The 10,956-nt window shown below is 40.5% G+C and overlaps 1 protein-coding gene across 2 annotated transcripts in view; it reads left to right on the plus strand.

Moving 5' to 3' along the window:
- The window catches only part of LOC126213297 (uncharacterized), an 86,808-nt gene extending 80,150 nt beyond the window's left edge, over positions 1–6,658 (plus strand). For both annotated transcript variants that reach the window (XM_049940973.1, XM_049940972.1), the window contains 2 exons: positions 207–471; positions 4,376–6,658. In XM_049940973.1, the coding sequence (XP_049796930.1) occupies positions 207–471; positions 4,376–4,593 (483 nt within the window). In that variant the 3' untranslated portion in view covers positions 4,594–6,658. The remainder of the gene's footprint in view (positions 1–206; positions 472–4,375) is intronic.
- Positions 6,659–10,956: the final 4,298 nt, after the last annotated feature.

A 10,956-nucleotide genomic window follows, 5' to 3' on the forward strand; every position in this document is an offset into this window, starting at 1 on the left:
TGGGGACATGTTGAAAATGTGTGCCCCGACCGGGACTCGAACCCGGGATCTCCTGCAAAAATGTGCTGACGTGCATGCCCGGGGAATCGTCACAGCTATTTGACTCGTGTGAACAGAACTGTTGAAACTGCGAGACACGTACTTTAATATCGCAATCGTACGAGTGAGAGTAGAGCGCGGCTCGAGTAAACGCGTCACTGTCGCAGGCCGCGGTGCGCGCCGCGCCCTCGCTGTGGGGTGCGCAGTGGGCGGGCCTGGCGGCGCACTTCTCGCACGGCGGGGTGGCGGGCACGGCGTGGCCGTGGCTGGTCGCCTACTGCTCGGCGGCCGCCTGCTCGGCGCTGCTGCTGCGCCGCCTGCGCGTCAGCTCGGTGCTGGTGCTCGGCGCCGCCTGTGGCGGGGTGCCGCTCGCCTCCCTGTGGTGGTCGCTGTTCCGCGTCCGCTACAACGGGAAGCCCCCTCTCGGCTTTGGTACGTCCACAGTGCTGACATTTTATTGCATTCGTTATACGAGTTCTGTGTGTTCGTTATTGCGGTCTTAAGTCTGAAGACTGGTCTGAGGCCACTCTCCACACCACTGTATCCTGTGTGAGCCTATTCATCTCTGCATAACTACTACAGCCTATGTTCTTTTCAATCTACTTACTGTATTCATCTCTTAATCTTCCTCCACAATTTGTAACCCCCCCCCCCCCCTCCTTCACACACACACACACACACACACACACACGCATGTATGCTGTATGCTCAGGCACGTGCGCGCGCATGCACGTACACCAGCATTTCCCTCCATCACCCTATTGTTTCCTTGATTTATGTATTTTTATTTACAAGGTGTACAACTTTGCTTCCACCGTTTTTTCTCCAACATGAAACAAATTGGTTACACATGTATCATTCAAAGTATTTTCCATCGTTGACCACTACTTTCTCTCATTTTTCAGGCAGCGAACGAATCCCACGTTGAAAAAATGTCGAAGTTATAGGTGCCAGCACCTGTATATACAAGGTGATTCTGTGATGTTACAAAGTTCCTAGGGTAAATTAAATGGGTAAACTTATCAATTTGAGGCAAGGGTCCCTGTACTGGAAACAAATGTATCAAAAGTTATGAGAAAAAACTGTTCTGATACCGACACTGGAAAACATGTACTGGTACTGTTGTTGCTGAGAATGTAGGGTAGGCAACTTTCAGAGATAGTAGTGTAGACCAAAACAAGAAACAATGTCTAGTATACAAAGGCTCTAAAATGTATTCCTGAGGAGGTATGAGCACATTTTCATCTTCACCAGTGATTAACACATCTCCTCTATTGAACAAGTGCTCTTAACTCCTCAGGTATGTCTGTTGGAGCCCTTCAAAGCCAAACAGTCAACATGTGAGCAGATTAAGATTGTACACAACAACCAAGATGTAGAAGAAGTTGACTCAGTCAAATTCTTAGGTTTAAATATAGATAAAAATTTGAGCTGGCAGTCACACATTGAATAACTAGCAAACAAACTGAGCAGCTTTGCATTTGCAATCCAAATATTATAAACTGCAACTGACACGGACACACGAAACATAGCATATACGAGCTACTACGAATCCATTATTAGGTACGGTATTGTTTTTTGGGGTAATTCGACAAACATAGTGCAGATACTGAAAATACAGAAAAAATCATTCAGAATATGTGCACTACAAATCACAAAAAACCATGTCAACCATTATTTAGAAAGGTGAAAATATTAACTCTGCCATTCTTATACATACATGAGTTTATATATTTTTGTACTCCAGACGTGAATTATTTGAGAGAAACCATTTTGTCCATTCACATGATACTAGAAACAAAGAAAATTTTATGCTCCCCACCCACCGCCTCAGACTGTATGCCCGGGGACCTCGATACATGGGAATGAAAATTTGTAATAAATTAAAAGGGAATAAGTTGATGCTGATGAATTTACGTTCACTTAAAAGAAAGCTATACGAGTGGACACTGAAGGGTTATTACTCAGTGGATGAATTCATGCAGGATAAACTGGAAATTTGAGCTGGATACAATGTGTTACATATTCCAAGAAATATCCTTATAGTGTTATTATTTATTGTGCTATTTTTATTAATGTAAAAATAATTGTAACAGTATTGTAAATTTTTAAAATATCTCCTGTATGCAAACCAAATGGATTGAAAATGTACGTCATGAGATGAATAAAACACAAATTCATGTTTACTAGACATTTTTTCTTGATTTGGTCCATAATGCCGCCTCTGAAATTATCGGTACATGTATTATATAGTCAGAGGTATCGGAGCAGTTTTTGCTCATAACTTTAGACTTATTTGTTTCTGGTACAGGGACCCTTACCTCAAATTACTATATTTCTGCTTCTCCATGACCCTAGAAAGTTTGTAACATCATCACAGTATCACCGTGTATACAGGGTGTTTCAGAAGTGATGGTGAATATTCAGGGACATGGCAGTAATGACCATTTGAAACAAAAAAGTCAAGTAAACATGCGCTCTAAAACACGTACATTAAGAGCTATGAGCAATTCTTGCTCTTCGATTCTGTGAAACAAATAACTTCTACTGCAAGCTATTTGCTTTCCATATTTTGGGAAGTGGTAGTATGGACAAAAAAAGATGAAAACGTCCAGTAAATATTTGCTGTAAAATACATATCTTAAACGTTATGTGCACTTGTTTACTAGAAGACTTGTGTTTCAAAATAGCGAAGATGAACAAGTGCTCAGAGCTGTAAACGTAAATTAACAGGTGCTGGCACCTATAACTTTGTAGAGTCGTCAGATGGCGTTTCCCAACATTGGTTCCTAAGTACACTACTGGTCATTAAAATTGCTACACCACGAAGGTGATGTGCTACAGACGCAAAATTTAACCGACAGGAAGAAGATGCTGTGATATGCAAATGATTAGCTTTTCAGAGCATTCACACAAGGTTGGCACCAGTGGTGACACCGACAACGTGCTGACATGAGGAAAGTTTCCAACTGATTTCTGATACACAAACAACAGTTGACTGGCGTTGCCTGGTGAAACATTGTTGTGGTGCCTCGTGTAAGGAGGAGCAATGCGTACCATCACGTTTCCGACTTTGATAAAGGTTGGATTGTAGCCCATCACGACTGCGGTTTATCGTATTGCGACATTGCTGCTCGAGTTGTTCAAGATCCAATGGCTGTTAGCAGAATATGGAATCGGTGGGTTCAGGAGGGTAATACGGAACGCCGTGCTGGATCCCAATGGCCTCGTATGACTAGCAGTCGAGATGACAGGCATCTTATCCACACGGCTGTAATGGATCGTGCAGCCACGTCTCGATTCCTGAGTCAACAGACGGGGAATTTTGCAAGACAACCATCTGCACGAACAGTTCGATGACGTTTGCAGCAGCACGGACTATCAGCTCAGAGACTATGACTGTAGTTACCCTTGACGCTGCATCACAGACAGGAGTACCTTCGATAGTGTACTCGACGACGAACCTGAGTGCACGAATGGGAAATCGTCAATTTTTCGGATTAATCCAGGTTCTGTCTACAGCATTACGATGGTCACATCTGTGTTTGGCAACATTGCGGTGATCGCACATTGAAGCGTATATTCGTCATCGCCATACTGGTGTATCACCCGGTGTGATGGTATGAAGTGCCATCGATTACAGGTCTCGGTCACCTCTTGTTCGCATTGACGGCACTTTGAACAGTGGACGTTACATTTGAGATGTGTTACGACCCGTAGCTCTACCCTTCATTCGATCCCTGCGAAACCCTACATTTCAGCAGGATAATGCACGACCGCACGTTGCAGGTTCTGTACGGGCCTTTCTGGATACAGCAAATGTTTGACTGCTGTCCTGGCCAGCAAGTTCTCCAGATCTCTCACCAACTGAAAACGTCCGGCCAATGGTGGCCGAGCAACTGGCTCGTCACAATACGCCAGTTACTACTCGTGATGAACTGTGGTATCGTGTTGAAGCTGCATGGGCAGCTGTGCCTGTACACGCCATCCGGTGCTCTGTTTGACTCAATGTCCAGGCGTATCAAGGCTGTTATTACGGCCAGAGGTGGTTGTTCTGGGTACTGATTTCTCAGGATCTGTGCACCCAAATTGCGTGAAAATGTAATGACATGTCAGTTCTAGTATAACATATTTGTCCAATGAATACCCGTTTATCATCTGCATTTCTTCTTGGTGTAGGAATTTTAATGGCCAGCAGTGTAGAACGTGATCTACTAAATTCCCTCTTCAGCCTCTAGACATGTTAACATGAGTATGCTGTATGTAGATGTAAATTTATTACTTAGACATTACATCAGTCTCCAGCTGAGACAGTTACATTTCGGTGTTGTCATAGGGTTGGTGGAGTGGCACCCGAACCTGGCAACGGGGGAGGCGATCTCGGCACTCCTGGGTCTGCCGCTCGTGGCGGCCGCCACGGTGCTCGCCCTGCGCGCCCACCTCTCTGCCAGGAAGGGCACCGCCAGGGAACCGGACGCCTGCGGGGGCGGAGCTGCCACCCGAGCCGCCGCCACGGGCACCGCCCGCCTCTGCAGTCCCGACTCCTCGTCGTAGGGGCCCTGCGCATTCCCCTCCTAGCGTAAAACCGTGATCTCACAGTGTTAAGTCTCCTGCCCCCCCCCCCCTTTCCTACCACGTTACATTCCCACCCTGTGTGCGCCAAAAAACTTACACTTTTGTTTTGGTCTGGAAAGTTCTCAAAGACTTAAGTCGAGATAAAAGACTACATTGCAAACATATGCCATAAAATAGAAATTGTGTTCCCCCCCCCCCCCCCCCAAACATTGTTTTCCACATATCCTCTGTATTTACTGACTCCTCTGTGTCATAAGAAACAATTAGGATGAGCCTTTTCCAACTATCATGGCACAGTTAAAACTGAGAACTTTCTTGATCAACTGTGTACGTTTTCATATCATAGCACTTTGCATTGAGCCATATCTGACCAGTTTTCTTCATTGTAATGTTTTGAAAATTTGAACTGAGTGCTTGGTGGTTGAAAATTTATCTGCATGATGTGACTTACCAAATGAAAGTCCTGGCAGGTCGACAGACACACAAACATACACACAAAATTCAAGCTTTCGCAACAAACTGTTGCCTCATCAGGAAAGAGGGAAGGAGAGGGAAAGACGAAAGGATGTGGGTTTTAAGGGAGAGGGTAAGGAGTCATTCTAATCCCGGGAGCGGAAAGACTTACCTTAGGGGGAAAAACAGTTTGTTGCGAAAGCTCGAATTTTTTGTGTATGTTTGTGTTTGTTTGTGTGTCTGTCAACCTGCCAGGACTTTCATTTGGTAAGTCACATAATCTTTGTTTTTAGATATATTTTTCCTATGTGGAATGTTTCCCTCTACTATAACTATATATATGCCATTTTGCATGGTAAAGTAATGAAAAAAGTAAAACCTGGTGAAAGGTGCAGAACTTTTTTGACACCATTACGCAGACTGAATTTCTTTCTAGTATTTCAGATGTGAGTTTCTGCAGTACAAGCCATGTCTGAAATTGTCATCCATTAATAGCTATCTCCAGTAATAGCTGCGTTCCTCCAAAATTTGTTAGTCCTGATCCAGCATTATAACACAAAAAAATATTATATATAACTGTAGGATTTGTAACAAGAAGTTGTACAAAGGGATTGTTGCTGCCTATACAGCTGTGTCACTTTGTGGTGAGAGAAGAAAAAATGTTTTTTGATCACAAGGATTATAAAATATAAAATCACTTTAATGATCCCTGAAATGCCATAAGTAAAAAGTTAGAAAATCAAACAGATCTTATCAATGCAGTCGCAGAATATGTACAGCTCTGTTACATTGGCTATCGTATTCTTGTCAGCAAACTACATAACAATGTACAAGGGTCATACTGAAGTTCACAAGCAACTTATCATTACAAATATTAATTATGTTTTTTAGACAAACCATGTACATAATGTTGCTCTAATGAATTTTCTGCCACATCGAATGCGCAACGGAGCTCCAACAGTGTCTAGATGTAGCTGGTAACATTTATGGCTGCAGAAAATTTGCCAGAATGTTACCCTCTGCATCCAAAAGCTGCTACTCATAACTTTCCCAGGCAGAGTATCTGTTCGTGCTTTGGTTTTTGACTGCAGCAGTCAGATGCTACCGTTCCATATTTCAAACTCGTAATTATGAAAACAGCTTTCATCACTTGTCACAGTTGTCATCAAAACTCCATACCCTCCATTTTGTCATCTTACAGCATTGTGTCATAATTTTTGTTTATTATGTTTTATCGTCTCCAAGTTTGTTGAACACCTTATAACACACCAGACAGCAAAGACCCCAATCAAAGTTCTGTGTTCTCAGATGTGTACCAAAATTCATCGGTGGTTGATAACATTAATTTTCATATTTAGAAAATGGATGTGGCTTCATACAAATGAAAATGGAAACATGATAGCATACATAGAGCAGGATGATGACTTAATAAACATCTAAAATACCTGCCATTAGTAACAATCATTAAATCGCCACTTCCTCACGTGGTTCAAAAGTAATAGATCAAATTCTGCTCTCGTAAAGTTGCCATCATGTGTCCAAATAACTCCACAACCTTTCACTTTACATCCCATAAACTCCTCTACGGACTCCAAAGCACAATAAAAATTAGAATATACTCTTCTGATAAAGTTAATTTCCATCTGGTTGACAAAATTCAATGTATTCAAATCCAGAGCAACTATTTAGGTTTCAATCTCCAACAAACATTTATTGATGTTGTAAGCTTTACACACTAAACTGTTCAAGCTTGTTAGATAAACTGAATGCAGTTTGAGACATTTACATTCGCAAACAGTGGAAAGGTCAGGATGGAACAACAACAGTACATAAATGATAGGTTGTTACCCATTACTTAAAGGAGATATTGAGTGTCAGATAGTATTCCTGGCATTCTTTTTCACTGTGCCTGTCTGTGACTCAACTCTTCCTCTATGTGATGAGCAGAAATCTATTAATACCATTAACGTAAAGTTGTGAAAACCAACAAAAGTCTTCAAAGGGGTCACATTTTCTCCCCATGAGCAGCTGTTACATCAAAAGAGAAAAATACAATTTCTGTAGTCACATAAGGTACAGACTGACAATTCAAAACATAATAAAAACTTGAGACAAATGCGTGAAACATACATTAGGTCAGCTGTTGTGAAAAATGGGTGTCACAAGTAAGTTTCTGGCACTACAGTTTTGAAACCACTAATGCAGACCTTGTTTTTTTTTTTTTTTTTTTTTTTTTTTCCTGAATATTGTCAATAAATGTGGGATGCATTGAGCACAGACTTTTCAAAAGTCTGAGCTTTGACACATTTGCTGCACTGTAATGTGTCTGTCACAAGTTCTACTCATTACGTTGCCCCCCCCCCCCCCCCGCCCCCCATCCTTCCTGTATTTTATAATGAAATTGTCAACTCTTCTCCCATTGAACTCTACCAGGCACTTCGATGGGGGATGTTACGAGGTTTCCCTCAGCCGCTCCTATCCTCATCTTTCAAGTATTTCACCCATCTCCTAACACTGCACACATTTCCGTATGCTCTCTGGTGTCTGGGATGAATTTCAGCAGGAGATTTTTTCCTCTTTAATAAGGAATTCAATGCCAGCATGCTATAAAAATAAAATCTCAATGCTGGCCAGTTTGTAAATCTATCCTGCTGTCACATGACAGGCATTAATGATGTCAGAATATGTCAACACAGAATCTGAAGTCTGTAGATTACAATACTGCAGTTGTCTTTGCTACATTTTTGGAATGACAGTTGTAATAAATGGTTGCTCATGCCTTTCAGTACGACCCTAGTATATAATGTAAATCTGTACACAGCAAAGATATTAGAAGTGTAGCAATATGCGTCATCTTTATTGGAGAGTACAGACTTGAAAGCAGAAGATTGTACAGTGTGATAATTTTGAAGCAAGCTGTCCCAAACGTCTTCCAAGCATTTTCCCCGTGGACCAGAATTCAAGCACTCAGTTCTGAGTTGTACATTAGAAAGTAAGAGCTGTCGGTACGTACAAACTTCTCCATTTGCTTCAGACTAGCTCATTGCAATATTTTGAGTTCTTAAAATGCCGAAGCAAGTGGAGCTGTTTGTCCATCATCCCTTATTCATAGATTGTTATAACTTGTTAGATATCACACCACTGAAACAGTACTGTTGTATTAATTATCCTTGTTTTGCATGAAAACTGTATACTCATATAATTGCACTGGGTAGTGAAAAATGTGTTAATGGACTTTTGTCATTGTCGGTCTGTGACTGTAACTTTCAGAATGTGGATAATTTTACTGGTAGTTCACTGTCTTTAGAAACTGTATTTAATTCCTCTGTTTAAGTCAACATTTTTCAGACCTACAACTCCATTCTCATCTCCTGTGAATGATTGTTATCATTTAACTATGTAAACAGAACATACAGCCTTGGATCACATTTAAGTCATGTAGTACTGTCATAAACATGTTAAATCATTTGAAGATGGAGGTAATCTACAGATAATCCTTTATTTATTTTTTTAATCTCATCATAAATGCCTTTCTTGTAAAACTCATAACTGTGTCATTCATTTCCTGCTAGCTGATAAACTGAAGCCCATGTAATAGCCAAAAAGGCAATGTAGTCACTGAAAATTGAGTTGTAGCTATGAAACACTCTTGACTTAAACAGAAATTTGACGTATTACTGATAAAAACAGCTCTGTCCTACATACTTTTAAAATGTGTACCAATGCCTCTGTCACTTTTAAGCTTTCACCACAATGCCAATGGGTGGATTAGCATGCCGTTTTGTTGTTTCTTCTGCTGATTTTATTACGTGTTGTGTGCACCTAGCAAGATTTTTAGTATATTATTGAGAAACAGTTTTTAGCAGTACAACTCTCTATAAAATATTTTGTTTAGGATTAATTATGACTAGGGAGTTTTAATTTTTTGATGGTGAGAAACAAAAAGATATAAGGGTTCTCCACTTCTCAGAGATATAGTTGGAGATAATTGTAATCCGCTTACTTTTTGGGGTGTTGGAGAACTGTAATAATAATTATGAAGGTGTTGAAAGCTTTATTTATTTGCGCAAGGCAATTTATGTTGAGTGTGCAGCCCACCACTAGATAAATGTCGAATTATGGGTCTGCACCAGTATCGACACAACGCAAAATGTTGTAATCCTGTGCCTTCTTTATGAGTGTCACATACCTAAGCAAACCTATATTTTTGGATGTGTACATCAAATGTTGCACCTTCTTGAGATGTCAAGTGGTGAGGACGCTAGCCATCTGTTTGAAGTGTCTGCTGCTGCAAGGAAATGAGTAAATTTGTTGTTCTGCATTGACATACAGCATCCAGAGGGTTAGTTTACATAAAATGGGTGGAAAGGGAGGGGGCTGACTTGTCAGATTCTGTGAGGAATGTAACGAACATTGACGTATTAATGGGTCACTCTATGTGAACAACACAAAAGACAAACATTTTCAACTTAAATGTTTCTGATTTTGTTCACATTTGTTACAGCGAATAATACTAATAGGGCACGAAAAAATCTGGCGTGTAATGTATGGCGGCTTGCAGAGTATGGTTGTAGATGTAGAAAGATAAGGAAAAAACATGAAGAGGTGTAGCCCTATCGGGTGCAAGTGAACGTCTGATACCAGCTGACAACTGCTCCATTGGATATTACGTCATTAGCAGACCAGTCACCTAGCCATAAGAGTCAGCTTTCAGACATATAACGACTATTCCTGCTTTGCATATCTCCTCAGTTTTACTTGTGAGGGTGAGCAGGTTCCATTTAACGATTATATGAGAAAACTGTGGCAATGCCAGGGACTGAACTTAGTTCTTCATCTACACACATACCCTGCTACCCAATTCACAGTGCAGGAAGGAAAGTATCATTGCTTGTGATTACCCCTCCTGGTCTACTCGCAAATGGAGTGAGGCAAAACTGATTTGTCTATATGCTCCTATGTGAGCCCTAATCTCAGTTACGTGGTCCTTACACAAGATGATGTTGGAGGCAATAGACGTGTTGCATTTTGTCACATTCGCTTTCTTAGTGGCATTTCATGAAAAGATTGTCTTCTATTCTGCAGTGATTTCTGTCAAAGACTGTATGTAAATTTTTTGTATTATTATTATTATTATTATTATTGATTATTCCCATTTAAAGAGAGCATTTGAACTTGAATTCCTTTATGATTATTGTTTATTTTTTCTGAGCTCAAATTTTCTTCATGTGTTAACTGTATTGTTTCTTTCACTCCGCTGTCCATTTGCATCCTGGTCTCTTCTGTGTTGTGGTGCCAAATTTGTTTTTTGATGATGTTCCTGAATTTGGTTCTATTTTGTGCATCGTTTACTGTTATGTGTGCTTGTCTGAGGTCCTCTTCAACTTCTTTTATCCATTTTGTTTTTCCCCTGCCTGAGTTGATGACTTTAAGAATTTGCTTTGAAATTCTGTTTTCATTCATCCTGTGGATATGTCCATAGAACTGCATTCTTCTTTTCCTTATTGTATCCGTAATCTTGTCTGTGTATTTATATATTTCTGATGTTTGTCTCTTCTTCCAGATTCCTTGCTCTTGTATCGGGCCAAAAATTTTTCCTGAATATTTTCCCTTCTTGTTTCTCTATTTCTTTGATTTTAGTTTGCCCATCTATTTGTGTTGTTTCAGATGCATACAATGCCTCCAGAAATATAACAGTGTTGTAGTGCCTCAATTTTGTGTTAATGGATATGGACTTTATCATTTGTTGTAATAGTTCCATGTGAGTTTATGTGCTTTCTGTAGTTTTTTTATTCTTTCCTCATTGGCCTTTAGGTTGATCCCTGATGGCTGGATGATTTCTCCCAGGTACTTACAATGTGGTACTTATACGATTTTCCCATGGGTTGT

Source organism: Schistocerca nitens, chromosome 11 (assembly GCF_023898315.1).
Source record: "Schistocerca nitens isolate TAMUIC-IGC-003100 chromosome 11, iqSchNite1.1, whole genome shotgun sequence".
Lineage (NCBI taxonomy): Eukaryota > Metazoa > Arthropoda > Insecta > Orthoptera > Acrididae > Schistocerca > Schistocerca nitens.